Here is a 21,405-nt window from a genome sequence, read left to right on the forward strand (position 1 = left end):
AGCTCCATGGTGGCCAGAGCCCCAGGCCCTTTAATTTGCCTGTGAGCGCCAGGGGCTCCCAGCCACCTCTGCAGCTGGGAGCCCCGGGGTGATTTAAAGGCCCTGGGGCTCCCGGCCACAGCCGGCAGCCTACCCGTAGGGTCACACTGGCTCTCAAGCTTTGGCTGACCACAGGCCCTGCTGAGCACACAGTCTGATCTCAAACAGAGCTGGTAAGAAGCACAGCTCAGGGTGCTCCCTGCCATGACCTGCCTGCGCTGACAGCATTTGAAAGGCAAGGCCCCTCTGTGCAAAAATAAATCCTTCTGGGTTAGGCATTTAACACTCTGGCCAACCATGGCTCTGGCATGCCATTGTGGAAAAGAAGAGGGAGGAGAGCGAGAGGTTGGTGGCACTGGGGGCAGGGGCGGCTCTTTGTATTTTGCCGCCTCAAGCACGGCAGGCAGGTGGCTTTTGGCGGCGCGCCTGCGGGAGGTCCGCCGGTCCCGCGCCTTCGGCGTACCCGCCGCCGAAGCCGCAGGACCGGCGGACCTCCCTCAGGCATGCCGCTGAAGGCAGCCTGACTGCCGCCCTCAGGGCGACTGGCAGGCCGCCCCACCGTGGCTTGCTGCCCCAGGCACACGCTTGGCACGCTGGTGCCTGGAGCTGCCCCTGACGGGGAGAAGAGAGACTGAGAGAATGTGGAAATAATAAATATAGGAAGAAAGAGCAGAAGAAGAAGATTTAAAAGGACAAATGTCACAGTCTGGCTAAAAATCACAGTTTAGAGTGTTTTGCTTCTGTGCATAATCTGCATGCAATGTGAATGCGCCATTCACAGGAACTCTGTGTTAATATGTCCACTTAGTCCCACTGTCTAATAACTGGTCATTTGCACATGCAATTCCCTGACCATGCACACAATTGCTGTAACTGCTTGTGTAAATTAAAAGCATGCATTTTTGTGTGTGGACAGTTTACAGGTCCATACATTTTTACAAAACTAAACTTTCTTCTCTGCATCACTAATAAACCCTCCATTAAAACTGAGAAAACCTCAGACAAGTCCCTCTTCTAGTGTAAATAATCAGCTGGAGTAATATTAAAAAACGAGAGTAGTAGAAATGGGATAAAATTTAATAGTGCAAACTGCAAGGTCATGCATTTAGAGGCTAAGCTGGGGACTTATCAGTTGAAAGTTATAAAGGCGAACAAAGACCTGAGTGCATTGGTTCATCACAGGATGATTATAAGTAAGGCTACATTTTAGTCATGGGTATTTTTAGTAAAAGTCATGGACAGGTCACAGGCAGTAAACAAAAATTCACGGCCCATGACCTGTCCATGACTTCTGCTATATACCCAGGACTAAATCTTGGGGGTGGGGGGGTAGCCCGGCGATGCCGCGGGTGCTGGGGGGAGGCTAGTGGGCGGTGGTGCATAGCCAGTCGGGACCCCCGCTAGTGCTGGGGGGAGGGGTTGGCGGGGCCGGCAAGCTCCCTACCTGTCTCCGCCCCTCCCCAGAAGCGGGGACATCCCCCTTGCTCAACTCCTAGGTGGAGGCATGGCCAGGCAGCTGTGCATGCTGCCTGCGCCCAGAGTGCTGGTTTCACAGCTCCCATTGGCCAGGAACCATGGCCAATGGGAGTTGAGGGGTGGTGCCTGCAGGCAGAGGCAGCGTGCAGAGCTGCCTGGCCACGCCTCCACCTAGGAGCTGAGTGAGGGGGTTGTTGATGCTTCTGGGGAACCCCTGCGGTAAGCACCACCCAGACCCCATCTCACCCCATCCTGTGCCTCAATTCTCTGCCCCCTCTCACACCCAAACTCCTGCTGCTACTGGGGGAGGGGGCATGGTGGCCTGAGACTGTCCCAGCAGCGGCTGGTGTGACTGCAATTCCAGTCTCTCATGTCTAAGATTCAAACTGGAACAGGTGCAGAGAAGGGCTACTAGGATGATCAGAGTGGAGAGGAGAGGAGACTCAAGGAGCTTGACTTGTTTAGCCTAACCAAATAAAGCTGAAGGGAGATAAGATTGTTTTCTATAAATACATTAGAGGGATAAACATCAGGGAGTGAGAGGAGTTAAGTTAAGCACCAGTGTTGACACAAGACAAATGGATATAAACTGGCCATCAACAAGTTAAGGCTTGAAGTTAGAGCAAAGTTTCTTACCATCAGAGGGTGAAGTTCTGGAACAGCCTTCTAAGGGGAGCAGTGGGGGCAAAAAACCTAACTAGTTTCAAGACTGAACTTGGTAAGATTATGGAGGGGATGGTATGATGAGACGGCCTACAATGGCATGTGGCCCATCGGTGACTGCTAGTAGCAAATATCCCCAATGGCCGGAGATGGGGCATGTGATGGGGAGGGCTCTGAGTTACTACAGAGAATTCTTTCCAAGGTGGCTGGCTCATGGGTCTTGCCAACATGCTCAGGATCCAACTGATCGCTATATTTGGGGTTGGGAAGGAATTTTCCTCCAGGTCAGATTGGCAGAGACCCTGGGGGTTTTTCACCTTCTTCTTCAGCATGGGGCATAGGTCATTTGCAGGTTTAAACTGATGTAAATGGTGGATTCTCTGTAGCTTAAAGTCTTTAAATCATGATTTGAGGACTTTAGTAACTAGAGATTATGGGTCTATTACAGGAGAGGATGGGTGAGGTTCTGTGGCCTGTGATGTGCAGGAGGTCAGACTAGATGATCGCAATGGTCCCTTCTGGCCTTAAAGTCTTTGAGCTCCTGGAGTTACGTTGGCATTTATGTTGGAATTATGTTGGTTTACATCAGAGGAAGATCTGGCCCTTTGACTCACTATTTGTCTTTATTGTTTACTTTTTTGTAGGGCTGTCAATTAATCACACTTAACTCAGGCGATTAACTCAAAAATTAATTGGAATTAAAAACATTAATTGCAATTAATCACAGTTTTAATTGCACTTGTTAAACAATAGAATACCAATTGAAATGCATTAAATATTTTTGGATGTTTTTCTACATTTTCAAATATATTGATTTAAATTACAACACAGAATACAAAGTGTACAGTGCTCACTTTACATTATTATTTTTATTACAAATATTTGTACTGTTAAAATGATAAACAAAAGAAATAGTATTTTTCAGTTCACCTCATACAAGAACGGTGCAATCTCTTTATCGTGAAAGTGCAACTTACAAATGAAGATTTTTTTTTGTTATATAACTGCACCCAAAACAACATAAAACTTTAGAGCCTACAAGTCCACTCAATCCTACTTCTTATCAGCCAGTTGCTAAAATAAACAAGTCTGTTTACATTTACAGGAGATAATGCTGCTGGTTTCTTATTTTCAATGTCACCTGAAAATGAGAACAGGCATTAGCATGGCACTTTTGTAGCCGCATTGCAAGGTATTTACATGCCAGATATGCTAAACCTTCTACTACTCCCAAACAGGGAAGAATTGGTAGGGGAAGTAGATATGGGTGGCAACCTGGGCAGCAGTGACCATGAGATGGTCGAGTTCAAGATCCTGACAAAAGGAAGAAAGGAGAGCAGCAGAATACAGACCCTGGACTTCAGAAAGGCAGATTTTGACTCCCTCAAGGATCGGATGTTCAGGATCCCCTTGGAGGCTAATATGAGGGAGAAAGGAGTCCAGGAGAGCTGGCTGTATTTTAAAGAAGCCTTATTGAGGGCGCAGAAACAAACCATCCTGATGTGCAGAAAGAATAGCAAATATGGCAGGCGACCAGCTTGGCTTAACAGAGAAATCTTTCCTGAGCTTAAACACAAAAAGGAAGCTTACAAGATGTCTAAACTTGGACAGATGACTGGGGAGGAGTATAAAAATATTGCTCGAGTATGCAGGGGTGTAATCAGGAAGGCCAAAGTACAATTGGAGTTGCAGCTAGCAAGGGTCATGAAGGGTAACAAGTAGGGTTTCTACAGGTATGTTAGCAACAAGAAGGTGGTCAGGGAAAGTGTGGGACCCTTACTGAATGGGAGAGGTAACCTAGTGACAGATGATGTGGAAAAAGCTGAAGTACTCAATGCTTTTTTATTTGCCTCAGTCTTCACAGACAAGGTCAGCTCCCAGAGCTGCACTGGGCAGCACAGTATGGGAGGAGGTGACCAGCCCTCAGTGGTGAAAGAACAAGTTAAAGACTATTTAGAAAAGCTGGACATACACAAGTCCATGGGTCCGGATCTAATGCATCTAAGAGTGCTGAGGGTGTTGGCTGATGTGATTGCAGAGCCATTGGCCATTATCTCTGAAAATTCATGGCAATTGTGGGAGGTTGGAAAAAGGCAATTATAGATTGAAAAAGAGAAGAAAGAGAACCCGGGGAACTACAGACATCAGTCCCCAGAAAAATTATGGAGCAGGTCCTCAAGGAATCCATTTTGAAGCATTTGGAGAAGAGGAAAGTGATCAGGAACAGTCAACATGGATTCACCAAGTACAAGTCATGCCTAACCAACCTGATTGCCATCTATGGTGAGATAATTGGCTCTGTGATATGGGGAAAGCGGTGGATGTGATATACCTTGACTTTGGCTCCCACAGTATTCTTGCCAGCAAGTTTTAAAAAGTATGGGTTGGATGAATGGACTATAAGGTGGATAGAAAGCTAGCTAGATCATCGGGCTCAACGGGTAGTGATCAATGGCTCGATGTCCAGTTAGCAGTCGGTATCAAGCGAAGTGCCCCAGGGGTCGTTCTGGGGCCGGTTTTGTTCAACATCTTCATTAATGATCTAGATGATGGGATGGATTGCACCCTCTGCAAGTCGCGGATGACACTAAGCTGCGGGGAGAGGTGGATATGCTGGAGGGTAGGGATAGAGTCCAGAGTGACCTAGACAAATTGGAGAATTGGGCCAAAAGAAATCTGATAAGATTCAACAAGGACAAATTCAGAGTCCTGCCCTTAGGATGAAAGAATTCCATGCACCACTACAGGCTGGGGACCAATTAGCTAAGCGGCAGTTCTGCAGAAAAGGACCTGGGGATTACAGTGGACGAGAAGCTGGATATGTGGTGTGACGAAGTTCCTCCTCTACCTTGGTGGGTCTTGCGCTTATTGGAGGATTTGCTCGCCTCACAGATTCACACTCTGGGTTGGGAAACAGCCCAGAGACCTTCCCCTCTGGTAGAAGCCACAGTCCAGGTCAATTCCTCCTGTGTTTGATCAGGAGTTGGGAGGTTTGGGGAGAACCTGGGCCCGCCCTCTACTCCGGGTTCCAACCCAGGGCCCTGTGGACTGCAGCTGTCTAGAGTGCCTCCTGGTACAGTTGCACGACAGCTACAACTCCCTGGGCTACTTCGCCATGGCCTCCTCCCAACACCTTCTTTTTCCTCACCACCAGACCTTCCTCCTGATGTTTGATAACGCTTATACTTCTCAGTCCTCCAGCAGTGTGCCTACACACTCTCAGCTTCTTGCACGCCTCTTGCTCCCACTTCCTCACACGCACTTCCTCTCCTCTGGTTCCCTGGCTCCCTTTGGCCTGACTGGAGTGAGCCCTTTTATAGCATCAGAGGGGCCTTAATTACAGTCAGGTGCTTAACAGCCTCATCTGACTCTTAGCAGGTTAATTGGAGTCAGGTGTTCTCATTAGCCTGGAGCAGCCTCTGCTCTGGTCACTCAGGGAACAGAAAACTGCTTATCCAGTGGCCAGTATATCTCCCTTCTATTACTCTGCTGTTCCCAACTGGCCTGGATCTATCACAGTGGATATATGGCTAATGGCATATTGGGTTCCATTAGTAGGAGCATTGGGCTGCATTAGTAGGAGCATTGCCAGCAGATCGAGGGAACTGATTATTCCCCTTTATTCAGCACTGGTGAGGCCAAATCTGGAGTATTGCATCCACTCTTAGGCCTCCCACTACAGAAAGGACATGGACAAATTGGAGAGAGTCCAGCGGAGGGCAACAAAAATGAGTAGGGGTCTGCGGCTTATTACTTATGAGGAGATGCTGAGGGAACTAGGCTTATTTAGTCTGGAGAAGAGAAGAGTGAGGTGAGATTTGATAGCAGCCTTCAACTACCTGAAGGGGGGTTCCAAAGAGGATGGAGCTTGGCTGTTCTCAGTGGTGGCAGATGACAGAACAAGGAGTAATGGTATCAAGTTGCAGTGGGGGAGGTCTAGGTTGGATATTAGGAAACACTATTTCACTAGGAGGGTGGTGAAGCACTGGAATGGGTTACCTAGGGAGGTGGTGGAATCTCCATCCTTAGCGCTTTTTAAGGCCTGGTTTGACAATGCGCTGACTGGGATGATTTAGTTGGTGTTGACCCTGCTTTGAGCAGAGGGTTGGACTAGATGACCTCCTGAGGTCTCTTCCATCCCTAACCTTCTATGATTCATATGCTACTTCGTGCTTCGGCCACCATTCCAGAGGACATGCTTCCATGCTCATGACACTCATTGAAACAATAATGTGTTAATTACATTTTGACTGAACTCCTTGGGGGAGTATCGTACGTCTCCTGCTCTGTTTTACACACATTCTGCCGTGTATTTCATATTCTTGAAGTCTCAGATGATGACCCAGCACATGTTGTTTTAAGAGCATTTTCACTGCAGATTTGACAAAATACAAAGAAGGCACCAATGTGAGAGTTCTAAACATAGCTACAGCACTCGACCCAAGGTTTAAGAATCTGAAGTGCCTTCCAAAATCTGAGAGGGACGAGGCATGGAACAGGCTTTCAGAAGTCTTAGAAGAGCAACACTGTGATGCGGAAACTCCAGAACCCAAACCTCCAAAAAAGAAAATCAACCTTCTGCTGGATGATGAAAATGAGCATGTGTTGGACTGCATTGCTTTGGATTGTTATCAAGCAGAACCTCTCATCAGCATGGATGCATGTCCTCTGGAATGGTGGTTGAAGCATGAAGGGACACATGAATCTTTAGTGCATCTGGCACGTAATTATCTTGTGACGCCGCCTACAACAGTACCATGTGAACACTTGTTCTCACTTTCAGGTGACATTGTAAACAAGAAGCGGGGAGCATTATCTCCTGCAAATGTAAACAAATTTCATTGTCTGAGTGACTGGCTGAACAAGAAGTAGGACTAAGTGGACTTGTAAACTCTAAATTTTACGTTGTTTTATTTTTGAATACAGTTATTTTTTTGTACATAATTCTACATTTGTAAGTTCAACTTTCATGATAAAAAGATTGTATGAGGTGAATTGAAATATACTATTTATTTTGTTTTTACAGCATAAATATTTGTAATAAAAAATAACTATAACAGTGTGATTAATCGTGATTAATTTTTTTAATCACTTGACAGCCCTACTTTTTTGCTTTTCGCTCATGTTGAACAATCTCATTGTAGCTTTTAGTCAGTTTCACATTCTCATTTGCATGCATTTGCAAAAGGCTCTTGACTTTGGGTTACAACCCTGCTAGGGAAAGTTTAATTCCATGGTAAAACCCTGTTTGCACAGGAAGTAAAGAAAGACAGTATGAAAATCATTCTACTCACTTTAAAATGTTTAAAACGTTGTTTTTATAAACCCTAATTGTGGGGCCCAAAGTGACCTGTCTGAGAAGGAATTGAATTTGGCAAAGAAAAGAAGAAGGAAGGAACACAATACATATTTAAAATAAAAACAATGTTGGAAGGGTGTAACCTGCCTTAGCAGAGGAAGCAAGTAGGGACTGGGTTTGGAACGAAAGGTTTTCAGTTGACATTAATTTGCATCGTTTTAGTTATAAAATAGCCAGCTGTTAAAGTGTGGCTCTGCTTTGAATAGAGACTGTAATGATAGAGACATTGGGCTTCACTTTTATTGTCTAAGGGCTTCTCTATATACAAAGTGATAAAGGGTATGTCTACACTACCCGTCGCATCGGCGGGTAGTAAGTGATCTATCAGGGATCGATGTATCGCATCTCGTCTAGTCATTATTTAGAGTGGAACAGCATATTAAAACATAACAGATTTCTTCTCCCCCATTCATGGGAGAATTCCAGCAGATACACAACAGGTGCATAATTCATATATCAGACGGGGAGCCGTGTTAGTCTGGATCTGTAAAAAGCGACAAAGAGTCCTGTGGCACCTTATAGACCAGGGGTAGGCAACCTCTGGAACGGGTGCCGAAGGCGGCACGCAAGCTGATTTTCAGCGGCACTCACACTGCCCAGGACCTGGCCACCGATCCAGGGGGCTCTGCATTTTAACTTAATTTTAAATGAAGCTTCTTAAACATTTTTAAAACCTTATTTACTTTACATACAACAATAGTTTAGTTATATATTATAGACTTATAAAAGGAGACCTTCTAAAAACGTTAAAATGTATGACCGGCACGCGAAACCTTAAATTAGAGTGAATAAATGAAGACTCGGCACACCACTTCTGAAAGGTTGCCGACCCCTGAAATAGACTAACAGATGTATTAGAGCATAAGCTTTCGTAGGTGAATACCCACTTCGTTGGATGCATGTAGTGGAAATTTCCAGAGGCAGGTATTTATATTTAAACCTGCCTCTGGAAATTTCCACTACATGCAGCCAACGAAGTGGGTATTCACCTACGAAAGCTTATGCTCTAATACGTCTGTTACTCTATAAGCTGCCACAGGACTCTGTCGCTTTTTATAACTCATAGAGTTTCTGTAGGTTGTATAAAAGAATCAAAGATCTGTTCAAAGTCCTTTCCCTGTCTGTGGTGATCAAGGGAACAATAGTTGTTCATTACAACAGATGTTCATTTTTAGATTTAAATAACCTCCGTAAATGCTTTGCAAACAAAGATCTCTGTACCCAGGCTGTCTGCCTAGGCAGGGCACAGGGATCAGCTCCAAAGTTCACTCTATCCCAGAAAGCAAACAAGGCTCCCAAAGAACAACACACCTGCTAAATTCATAGCTCTGAGGCCCAGAGTGTCTGGGTTTAAGCAAACTCTGCAGAGCTGCTGCACAGTCATTGCCTATGCATGGCCTGGTGGGGAGGATTCCTCCCACAGGGCCAGATTCTCTTCTGCATCCAGCTTACGTTGGGCACAGCAGCAGTGGGAATTGTCAAGGAGCCAGCTCCCCAATCCTCGGCCAAGGCCCATTTTAGTGCAGCCCACTGGTTGTGGCTCCCTAGAGACTATCCACCATCTGGGGATTTGTGCTCTTGCCACTCTCCCTGCCTGCCCCTCCTTGTTACTGACATGCCTTCTGCACAGGGGGCTCCAGGGAGGGAGGTAAAGGAGACAGCTGTACCAGCTCTGCCTACTGGCAACTCCTCCAGCTGGGGAGTTACTGGCGGTTTCTGCTCCCAATGCACTGCTTGGGCACTGAAAAAGAGTTCCGCAGGCCAGAGACTTTGGCCTGAAACATGTATCCTCTCAGCAATGGGCTACTTGGCTGATTAGCAGGTGCTGAGCTGAGGATCCTGAAGGATGAGCCAAAAACATTTGTTGTTCTGAAGAAAGAGTAAAATGTGTCCCTGGAAAAAGATTTGCTGCGTGGAGCTTATGCTAATAAAGAGACTGAGAACAGGGTCACAGCCACTGGCCCTGTGCAATCCCAAGAGCTCTCACACATCCTGTCCAGCCCAACCACTCCTGGCAAACAGCCAAACAGATTGGGGGGGAGGGGGGGCAGCAAGTATGTTTATTTCTCTGTGTTTATGGATGCCTCCTCTTCCCCAGATTTTCTGACTGAAGATGATATTTATTGCTGCTGCCTCTCCAAGACACTGCTGCACACCTCTACGCCCGTGACCATCGGCTTCTACTGTCCCGTTGGGAGCCGTTTTAATTCGCTGCTTGATAAAATAACAGGTGGGCTCAGGGATGCTTTGGAGTTTCCCCAGGCAGGAGAACTGGCGCTGTCAGACAGGCTAGAATACCTCGGAGACACTGGGTGGAGCGCGGCAGGCCGGCACGAGACAGGCTGCTGGGGGTAGCGTGACCAGACAGAAAGTGTGAAAAATTGGGACAGCGGGTGGGGGGTAATAGGATCCTATATAAGAAAAAGATCCAAAAATCAGGACTGTCCCTATAAAATCGGGACATCTGGTCACCCTAGCTGAGGGGGAGAGAGAGAAGAACACCAATATTCTCCCACCTAGCCCGGCAGTGAACAGGTCATTGCATGGTGCAGCCTGGGACCTGTACTGATCCACGGCAGGGGGCTGCGAGTGCTACGGGATGCCAGCTCCGAGGTGGCTGGTAGCACGCTCAGAGGCAAGTGCAGTGGGTGATCCAAGCAAGGGGTTCTACAGGCCCCAGTCCTTAGGGGGTTCCCCAGAACATGTGCATGCTGCAAGTCAGAGCGAGGACGCTGCACTGGGACTCCGGGCACAAAGGTGCTATTGCCCTGGGCACGATGGCTTTACCTTACAAATGAAACACGATAAACTCAGCACATGTCAGGCCCCAGCCTTGCGGCTTCCACCACAGTCATTTTCCCTGATGCCCTCCTCCTGCTCAGAGCTGGTCTCTGCATCCTGCTGCAGCTACTGCTGGGCGCTGGCCCCTCTCAGCAGCAGCATGTCTCAGCCTAGCCCCCATGTCCTCCAGTCCCATCTCCCGTGCTGTAGGTTACCCAGCCATTTCCTTCATGACCAGCCCCCTGTTCAGCCCAGCTCCCCCCCGCCACCCCGACCCTTCCCATCCTTTGGAGATTATGGAGCCCTCTGATGGGCAAATGGTAAACAAGAAGTTAACACAGTAGTGTCCAGACATGGGTGGCGGGTGAACCAGTTGTTGGGGCAGGTTAGCTCCCTCTGCCTGAGGCCCCTCCCCCTCCTCTCCTGCCCTCCCTCCCCCACTGGAGCCCAGAGCACTCCACTGTGGATGCACCTCCCCACCACCCCAGCCCTGGGCCATCTGAGCGCCCAGAGCCCCAGAGCGTCAGGGGCATCCCCAGTGCCCACAGCCCCAGAGTGCTGGGTGGGTGGCACATGGGCGGGGCCACAACGGGCTGTTTGGGGAGGCTCAGCCTCCCCAAGCCTATGATAGCCGCCAGCCATGTGCCCAGTGATGTGTTGGCAGACTTATTACCGTACTAAAGGCGTCCCAGCTCGAACAACTTCTGGACTGGTGTAACACATTTTGTATTGGCCAGCCTGAGAACAGTCTGTGTACTGATTTAACTACAGTAGAACCTCAGAGTTATGAACACCTCGGGGATGGAGGTTGTTTGTAACTCTGAACAAAATGTTCCTTCAAAAGTCCATTGATTTAATACAGCTTTGAAACTTTAATATGCAAGATAAAAATGCTGCTTTTCCTTTATTTTTTAGTAGTTTACATTTAACACAGTACTGTGCAGTATTAGCCTTTTTTGTTGTTGCTGTTGTTGGTCGTGGCTGCTGCCTGACTGCATACTTCTGCTTCCAAATGAGGTATGTGGTTGACTGCTCAGTTCGTAACTCTGGTGTTCGTAACTCTGAAGTTCTACTGTATATTGGTTTTGAAAGTGTCCATAATAGTAAAACTTATTTCAGTAAACAGAAGTTATATATTTATATCAGTGTAACTGAGGCCATGCTGGGGGAAGTATCAATATACTTACATCCATTTCTAAAGGAGGTATTGCTGCTTTTTCTGTATCAGTTTCTTTATTGGTTATAGCTTATTTTTACAAAAATACGCACTACCAATATAAACGCTTTTAATCAGCTACCAAATCACCTTTCAAAATGGGATTTAGGCTCCTCAGTCACTTAGGACCAGATTTCCAAAGCTATTTAGGCACCTAAAGATGCAGATAGGCTGCTAGCCCCAAATTTTTAAAGATATTTAGTAAGACTGTCAATTAATTGCAGTTAACGCAAGCAATTAATGCAAAGCAAATTAACTAGATTAAAAAATAGTTGCAATTGATTGTAGTTTTAATCACACTGTTAATAATAGAATACCCACTTGAATTTATTATAAATATTTTGGATGTTTTTCTATATTTTCAAATATATTGATTTCAATTACAACGCAGAATGCAAAGTGCACAGTGCTCACTTTATATTATATTTGTTATTACAAATATTTGCACTGTAAAAAAGAGAAACAAAAGAAGTAGTTCTCAATTCACCCCATGCAAGTACTCTAGTGTAATCTCTTTATTGTGAAAGTGCAACTTATAAACGTAGAATTTTTTGTACATAACCGCACTCAAAAACAAAACAGTGTGAAACTTTAGAGATAATGCTGCCCACTTCCACCATTTTGAAGCACTTGGAGGAGAGGAAGGTGATCCGGAACAGTTAACATGGATTCACCAAGGGCAAGTCATGCCTGACCAACCTGATTGCCTTCTACAACGAGATAACTGACTCTGTGGATATGGTGAAAGCAGTGGACGTGATATATCTTGACTTCAGCAAACCTTTTGATACGGTCTCCCACAGTATTCTTGCCAGCAAATTAAAAAAGTATGGATTGGATGAATGGACTGTAACATGGATAGAAAGCTGGCTAGATTGTCAGGCTCAACGAGTGTGATCAACGGCTCGATGTCCAGTTGGCAGCCAGTATCAAGCGGAGTACCCCAGAGGTCAGTCCTGGCCAGGGCCACCCGGGGTGGGGGGGCAAGTGGGGCAATTTTCCCCAGGCCCCGCAGGGGCCCCGCGAGCCCTGGCCGAGAATCCCTTCGCTGGGCAGAGGTGCCTTGTACTCACCCAGCGGCGCTTCGGGTCTTCGGCGGCACTTTGGCGGCGGGCCCTTCACTCGCTCCAGGTCTTTGGCGGCGGGTCCTTCAGTGCCACCGAAGACCCAGAACGAATGAAGGACCCGCTGCCAAACTGCCACCGAAGACCCGGAGCGCCACCAGGTGAGTACAACCACCATAGCGGGTGGCACCTTTTTTTATGTCCACTCCACTGAAATGACTTTGCCCCAGGCCCCCTGAATCCTCTGGTCGGCCCTGGTCCTGGCACCAGTTTTGCTCAACATCTTTATTAATGATCTGGATGATGGGATGGATTGCACCTTCAGCAAGTTCGCAGACAACACTAAGGTTGGGGGAGAGGTAGATAAGCTGGAGCGTAGGGATAGGGTCCAATTGGAGGATTGGGCAAAAAGAAATCTGACGAGGTTCAACAAGGACAAGTGCAGAGTCCTGCACTTAGGATGGAAGAATCCCATGCACCGCTACAGGCTGGGAACCGACTGGCTAAGCAGCAGTTCTGCAGAAAAGGACCTAGGGATTACAGTGAATGAGAAGCTGGATATGAGTCAGCAGTGTGCCCTTGTTGCCAAGAAGGCTAATGGCATATTGGGCTGCATTAGTAGGAGCATTGCCAGCAGATTGAAGGAAGTGATTATTCCCCTCTATTCGGCACTGGTGAGGCAACATCTGGAGTATTGCGTCCAGTTTTGGGGGCCCCCCACCCATTACAGAAAGGATGTGGACAAATTGGAGAGAGTCCAGCGGAGGGCAACAAAAAATGATCAGGGAGCTGGGGCACATGACTTATGAGGGGAGACTGAGGGAACCGGGCTTGTTTAGTCTGCAGAAGAGAAGAGTGTGTGTGTGTGGGGGGCGGATTTGATAACAGCCTTCAACTACCTGAAGGGGGGTTCCAATGAGGATGGAGCTGTTCTCAGTGATGGCAGATGACAGAACAAGGAGCGATGGTCTCAAGTTGCAGTGGGAGAGGTTTAGGTTGGATATTAGGAAACACTAGTTCACTAGGAGGGTGGTGAAGCACTGGAATGGGTTACCTAGGGAGGTGGTGGAATCTCCATTCTTTGAGGTTTTTAAGGTCAGGTTTGACAAAGCCCTGGCTGGGATAATTTAATTGGTGTTGGTCCTGCTTTGAGCAGGGAGTTTGACTAGAAGACCTCCTGAGGTCCCTTCCAACCCTAATCTTCTATGGCCTTATCTACACTTGCAGATGTAGAGTGCCGGGAGTTGAATCAGCCCTCGGATAGAGCAGCAGGGAAAGTGCTTCCATGTGTTCACACTGACAGCTGCAAGCGCAGTGGCATGGCCACATTTGCGGCACTTGCAGTGGCATTCGGAGTGGTGCATTATGGGCAGCTAACTCGCAGAGCATCTCTTCCCATTCTGTCGCTGAGGCTTGTGGGAAGGGGGTGAGGGGGCGCGGGGCATCCTGGGTCCTGTCCCAATGTCCCATGATGCATCGCTTCGCATCCCAGCAATCCCTGTGCTTCCCTCCATATTTGGCGCCATCTTTCAATGTTTTTTGTACTGCGCGCTCTGTCTGTCTTCCCTTTCGGTCTGCGGGAATGGATCCCGAACTGCTGAGGAATATGCTGATGGGTCTTGCCAGCAAGTCATGTTTGGCAGTCGAGTTACTCCTTATGCTACAAAGTGACAGTGAGGAGTCCGACGATGATGTCGACACGCATAACGCATAAAACACAAGATTGCTTGTGGCATTCACGGACATGCTCACCACCATGGAACACTGCTTTTGGGCTCGGGAAACAAGCACTGAGTGGTGGGATCACATCATCATGCAAGTCTGGGATGATGAGCAGCGGCTGCAGAACTTTCTTATAAGGAAAGCCACTTTCATGGGACTGTGCTGAGCTCGCCCCCACCCTGCGGCGCAAGGACACGAGATTAAGAGCTGCCCTGCCGGTGGAGAAGCAGGTGGCTATTGCAATCTGGAAGCTGGCAACTCCAGACAGCTACTGATCGGTGGCTAACCAGTTTGGAGGGGGCAAGTTTACCGTTGGAATCATGTTGATGCAAGTTTGCAGGGCCATTAATTGCATCCTGCTCAGAAGAACCGTGACTCTGAGCAATTGTGGCTGGCTTTGCACAAATGGGTTTCCCTAATTGCGGAGGGGCAATAGATGGGATGCATATTCCAATTCTGGCACGAGACCACCTAGTCTCTGAGTACATAAATCGGAAGGGGTATTTCTCTATGGTTCTCCAGGTGCTTGTGGATCACCATGGGTGTTTCACGGACATTAACGCAGGCTGGTCTGGAAAGGTGCATGACACATGCATCTTTCGGAACACTGGCTTGTTCACGAAGCTGCAAGCCGGGACTTTCTTCCCGGACCAGAAGATCACCGTAGGGGAAGTCAAAATGCCCATTGTGACCCTTGGAGACCCAGCCTAACCTTTAATGCCATGGCTCATGAAAACACACAGGGAGCCTTGACAACAGCAAGGAGCGATTCAACAATAGGCTGGGTCAGTGCAGAATGACTGTTGGGTGCTTTTGGGCATTTAAAAGCCTGCTGGCACTGTCTGTATGGGAAGCTGGACCTGGCTGATGACAACATCCCTACGGTTATAGCTGTGTGCTGTACCCTCCATAACATTTGTGAAGGGAAGGGTGAAAGCTTCACTCAGGCATGGACCTCGGAGGTTCAACACCTGGAGGCTGAATTTGAACAGCCAGAGACCAGGGCTATTAGAAGGGCCCAGCAAGGGGCCGTAAGGATTAGGGAGGCCTTGAGGGAGCAATTCGATGCTGAAAGCCACCAGTAATGTTTGGTGCCCTGCACGGGAGTAAAGTGCAGTGGTTCCAATGTTAGTAGGCCTCTGTGTTTGCTATGTATGATGCACTGACTAGCAGTGCCTGTTGCTTTCCTGGGCTACGCTATCTTTTAGTTAATGAAATAAAGAATGTTTCCAAAACCAAAAAATTCATTTATTGAAAAGAAACACAACTGTTGGAGAAACACACATGTGTGCAGTGTGGGAGAAGAGAAGAGAAGAGGGCGGGGTGGGGAACGGAACAATCACAGACTTGCGTATATCCTGTTATCGTATTCAGCCTTCCTGTCTGGAGTGTTGTGCAATGAGTGCCAGCTTCAGGCTGGCTAAAATGCATGGTGATGGGGGTGGAGTGCAGTGGCTAAGGGTTGTAGTTTGCAGGGCTGGGCGGTGAAGCTACAGGTGTTGGAGGCAGCTAGTGGCAATAAGAACCTGGATGTTGGGGAAACTGGGTTGACAGTGACATAGGAAAGAGTTTTGGGATAAGGGCTGCAGGGTGAGGGGGCGGCTGGATCTCAAGGTTGCATTTGTAAAGCCAAAATGTAACATTTAACAGAGGCAGCATTGTTATTACTAGACAGAGCAATGATTCGGCCGAACTTAAAGACAAGCACAGTGCACACAATAACACAAACTGCCTGTCCCAAGGCGAGCGCACATTACTCACAAGAGCCCCGAAATGGTGAGTAACCACAGGGGCAAGAGAGACTGATTGTTCCAGGACTGTACTGTTCTCTGGTGTCCTGTGCCTTGGGGAGAGCCAACAGCTGCAGGGGGCCCCTATACTGAACACTGCCCCACATTTTCCACAGGATGGGTTTGTCCTGGACGATATCTCACTGCTAAGGGTGACCTGGGAAGCAAAGGAGGTTCTTCTACTACAATGCGGCTTCTGCCCTGGCCCATATTCAGCTTGCCTGTGTGCAGCAATGGTCCCCCCGCCAGTCACGGTGCGGACATGTTAGCCTTACTGGAACAAGGAGCATGGTAGCTCTGCCAAGGAACCTGTGCGAGCGGATTGCCCAGCTTCTGCATGAGACCTTCGATGAGATCACTGAGGCCGATTACTGCGATGTGAGAGACGACACCAACGCCCTATTACGCAGCTAGGCATGCATGCAGCCCTAAGCCTCCTCGCCCCATCAGCCTGCACCCAACAACTCCCTTCTCAAAATAAAAGCCGTTTACCAGGCACCTCTTCTGCTGTTTGTTCTTCCCCGAGCACCGTCCGCTGCGGCTGGCTACCTTCCTCCTGGCTTGAAAACAGCTCCTGGCCATCTAGGGATGCCGGGCCGTCCTCTGGCTCTGGGCCCCCGTCCTCCTCAGCACCCTCGCTCCCGCTTTCCACCTCCTGCCTTGTTGCCACGGCCTCTGAAGTGTCCATGGTGCTCTTCGGAGTGGAGGTGGGGTTGCCCCCAAGTGTCTCGTCCAGCCCTTTGTAGAACCTGCAGGCCGTGGGGGCAGCACCGGAGCGGCAGTTTGCCTCCTGCGCTTTGTGGTAGGCGTTCCGCAGCTCCTTCACTTTAACCCCGCACCGCACTGCGTCCTGGTCATGCCCCCTTTCTATCATGGCTCTTGATATCTGCCCGTAAGTATCATAATTCCTACGGCTGGAGTGCAACTGGGACTGGACGGCTTCCTCCCCCGAAACACTGATGAGGTCCAGCACCTCGCCATTGCTCCATACTGGGGATCGCCTGGCACGTGGAGGGATGGTCACCTGGAAAGATGCGCTGAGAGCACACCACGCCTGGCTGAGCAAACAGGAAGGGGACTTTCAAAATTCCCAGATAATTTAAAGGGCAGGTCTGACGGTTGGTCATCTGAGGGCAGGGCAGTAGACTTCAAAGTGATGACCAGAGTGGCTAGAACAGGCATTGTGGGACACTTCCTGGAGGCCGATCAGAGAGCATTAATAGACCAGGGTGTCCACACTGGGGCACAGAAAGCTCTATGCTTCTCATGGAGATGGATTACCAGGGGCGCTCCAGCTGCAGAGTCCGGGCGCTCTACATGCCAGTGTGGACACCTCAGGAGTTAGGGCACCTGGGGATGATTTAATGCGCTCCAACTTGCAAGTGTAGACAAGGCCTATGAGTCTGTGATTCTTATTTACAATGTCACGTGAAAGGGAGAACAGGCGTTCACACGGGCATTGTTGTAGCTGGCTTGCATGGTATTTACGTTCCAGATATGCTAAACATTTGTATGCCTCTTCGTGCTCCCACACACAGACAGCTAGTGAGCTGGCTTGGTTAGGTTAGTGCTGTCACAGCGTATGTTATTCCTCCCAGTTAGAAAAGTTCAGGGATGTTGCAGTCTCTGACAAGGGGGCTGAACAGAGAGAGGAGGTTACTCGGACACTTCACATGAGGATTGTAATACATAACTAAAAGTCCCCCAAACACCCTGTTATAAGAGTCAGGTGACAATCACAGCCCCCAGTCTCTCTGGGTTTTTCAGTGATTTTTGTTTCAATCTACTATACTCTGCAAATTCTCTGTTTTCGTTTATATAAACGAACTGTGTTCTGCCTTCTTCACTGCCAGGATCCCCATGGAAACTACTGGGCAGCTGCCTTCCAGCAATCTGTCCCCAAACATATCACATTTCAGCAGCAAAGACAGGAGCTCATCCCACCATTCTCACCTGAATAAAATGCACATTTCAGAGCTATATGGGAAATGCTATGCTGGGACCCAGATCCTGGAGACTTCCAAGTCTTTCAATTTTCACCCAGGCACTGCAGTCCAAGGCCCCAGGATCTCACATATTACATGCAATTTCCTCAAAAGCAAAACAAGGAAGTTAAATATTAAATAAGCCTCCATTAAAACTCCAGAAAGTCAGGAAACAGCATAGTTAAGATTCCAGCAGCAATGTTAATTCAGCTACTTTGCACACCTGTGAACTGAACACAATGCCCCAGGGATAGTTGCATCAAAGCCATGTCCCCCTGCTCTGTAGTGTGATTCTTTGCGTATGCTGCGCACCACATGTGCAATGGTCTCTTCTGCTGCCTCATAACATTTCAAGCTCCTGTCTAATTTGCTGCCCACTGCCACACACCAACCCTTTTTGTCACCCTTGGAGCATATGTGTTTGGGATAATTTTCCTGGGATGCACTGGCTGCATCTTGCAAGCTGAATCCATTTTATTTTTTCTGACTCTTCTCCAAATCTCTCTAGGTCCCTTCATGTTATTTCTCTGGCCTCCAAGTTTGCAGAACCTCCCAGGTTAAAATCATCTGCCATTTTTTCTAATATGCAATTTATCCCCTTTCTTGGGATCATTAATGAAGATGTTAAATGAAGTAAGCCTGAAGCTAGCACAGATCCCTATGGCCCCCTATTAAACAGTTTATTTCAGAGACCCAGTAAGACAACAAATCAGGGCCACATGACCTGTTTGGAAGGGCCTCCCCACTCCCCTTAATGCGACACAGTGCCATACAGCAGAGTAACCAGTTGTTTTTTCTGCTTCTCCAGCCTGCATGCTCAAAGAATCCATTCAGAGAGAAGAAGAGGAGCTGAGAAAATCACACCAAAAGCCAAGAAGACCGGAAGGTTGGGGCTATTTTCTTCTCCTGTGGTATCTGCTCTTCTACCAGCCAGTGATCACTGAAGTCCACCTTAGGAGGGAGAACATTCAGTTCCTCTTCATCAGGTTTAGTGCTTGGCAATATGCTGGCAGCGATAAGCTGTGGGCAGGGCTGGTCACCACGCTCTGTCAAAGCATCCGCAAGCACTTCGGTGCCCTGCCTTTGAGCTTTTACCACGTGATGGGGAAAAGGCCCAGATTTGCCTGTGGCTTTAGCCAAGACGAATGGCTTCTCAACAAACGGACCTGCCTTTCATTAGGAGGCCTCGTGTTTGTCCTACTGGCCGGCGTAAGCCTGCTCTCAGTGGCGATCTTTGTTCCAGGAATAAAAGACAGCAGTGCGTTAAAGGTCATTGGCAGCGCTACCACCGGCCTGTCTGGATCAGGAATATTAGTGACTGTTTTCTCTGTGGTTAAGAACATGGTTATCAGCCAGAAGCAGAAAATTGAGAAGATGACGGACAGCGAGAAGTTTAGCAGTCACCTAGGCTTCATGAGCGAAGTGAAGAAGGAAATCGAGATGCTGACCAGCTTTGTGTATTACATGGAGATCTACGAGAGACGGCGGCTGCGCATCGTGCTGGAGATCACCAGTTTGGATATGTGCTACCCAGAGAGGGTCGTCGGGGTTTTGAATGCAATAAACACTTTGCTCTCGGACACTAACGCCCCATTCATTTTCATCCTGGTGATAGATCCCAGCATCATTGCGTCGTGTTTGGAACAAACCAGCTGCATGAAAGGAATGGCCGACAATGGGTACCTGTTCCTGAACCGCACGGTGACTTTGCCTTTTTCAATCCCAGAGATGGGCACAAAGTCCAAACTGCAGCATTTGCAGGATGCTGTCCAGAGCCGGGAGGACCTGATGTACAAAATCATCACAAAAAACATGGAAAGGGGAGTCAGGAGCGTAAAGGGAAAAATGATAAAGCTGGTAGATATGGAGACGTCCAGTGAAATGGACCAAAGCCAAATCGATGCTCAAGCTGTGAGGTATATTCATGAAGCATTTCATGCTCTGCACAATGACACTGATTGTCTCTATAAATACATCCCAGAGAGCATTGTTCAAATGAAAAGGATCGTCAACACAATTCCCATCACCATCAGACTCATGCTGCAGCAGAACATTACGAGACATACAATGTCTCCAAGGTCCGTGGCAGCATGGGTGGTCATGGCTAATCAATGGCCATGCCGCTTGAGCTGGGTGTTGCAGTGCCTTGAGGACAGGCAGCAGATTCGACCAACGGAGGAGTTCAGGAACCAGTCCCTATGGGGAATCTTCGTGGAAAACTGTAAAGAGCTGTACTCCATGCACAAAGTCCTCCAGAATATTCTGGCTTTGGATGGGGACCCAGAACTTTTTGGGAATTTTTTGTCTAATGATTTTCCTTTCACAGTACAGGAGGCCAACACCTTTCTAAAGTCCACAATCAATCTGGACCATTCAATAAGGCATAAACTGGGACTAATACGAGGAGTTAATTCACTGAATAAGGCAAATGATACAAGCGTAACTAAGTCTTCAGTTAAGACTGTCCAGGTGTCTACGGGTGTGCAGTGTTCTGGTATAGAGGAGTGCAGTTAAACAATTGAAAAGACTTCAGTTATTTGCCTTAGAAAGGAAAAAAGGAAGAAGTTACCATCTATAAACTATTGAATGATTCAGTGAAAACCAGTCTGGTGCTTCTACTGACTAAATTTGCAGCTACCCTCGCCTAGGTAGTTAAGTTAAAACTACTTAAATGCTGCCAGGTCTCCTGTTTGAGGGTACACAGTGCTTATCTGAGCCAAAGTAACAGACTAAGTCTTCATTTTTAAGAGAGTCTCAGCCTGGCCGCTGCCATTGCAGGCCCAGATAATTGTGGCCTCATCTCACCCAGCGATTCTAACTACCTGCTTGCTGGCTGCAGCTACATAGCTAAAGCCAACATTGTTTGGGGTGCTCAACTTTAGGTGTTTTAAGCTGGGCACCCAAAACTTGAGGCAGCAAAAGTCAGGGCCCATTTTTGAAAACTTTTCCCTAAATATTTAAGTGCAATAAAATTTCACTCACAATTCTTGTCACCCACAAAATTGCAGATGTAAATTTGGAAGCAACTTTTCAAAATCAGGCTCTAGACAAACGCCAATGATTTCCTCTAGTTCAGTGGTTCCCAGACTTGTTCCGCCACTTGTGCAAGGAAAGCCCCTGGCGGGCTGGGATGGTTTGTTTACCTGCCGCGTTCGCAGGTTCGGCCAGTCGGGGCTCCCAGTGGCTGCAGTTCGCTGCTCCAGGCCAATGGGAGCTGCTGGAAGCGGCATGGGCCGAGGGACGTACTGGCTGCCGCTTCCAGCAGCTCCCATTGGCCTGAAGCAGAACCACAGCCACTGGGAGCCGCGAT

The 21,405-nt window shown here is 48.1% G+C and overlaps 1 protein-coding gene across 3 annotated transcripts in view; it reads left to right on the forward strand.

The window, feature by feature from the left end:
• NKPD1 (NTPase KAP family P-loop domain containing 1) overlaps nucleotides 1–21,018 on the forward strand; it is a 38,015-nt gene extending 16,997 nt beyond the window's left edge. For all 3 annotated transcript variants that reach the window (XM_039509667.1, XM_039509668.1, XM_039509669.1), the window contains 2 exons: nucleotides 9,636–9,767; nucleotides 18,904–21,018. In XM_039509667.1, coding sequence (XP_039365601.1) covers nucleotides 9,636–9,767; nucleotides 18,904–20,609 — 1,838 coding nt within the window. In that variant the 3' untranslated portion in view covers nucleotides 20,610–21,018. The remainder of the gene's footprint in view (nucleotides 1–9,635; nucleotides 9,768–18,903) is intronic.
• The last annotated feature ends 387 nt before the right edge of the window (nucleotides 21,019–21,405 follow it).

This window comes from Mauremys reevesii, linkage group 22 (assembly GCF_016161935.1).
Source record: "Mauremys reevesii isolate NIE-2019 linkage group 22, ASM1616193v1, whole genome shotgun sequence".
In the NCBI taxonomy this organism is placed as follows: Eukaryota; Metazoa; Chordata; order Testudines; family Geoemydidae; genus Mauremys; species Mauremys reevesii.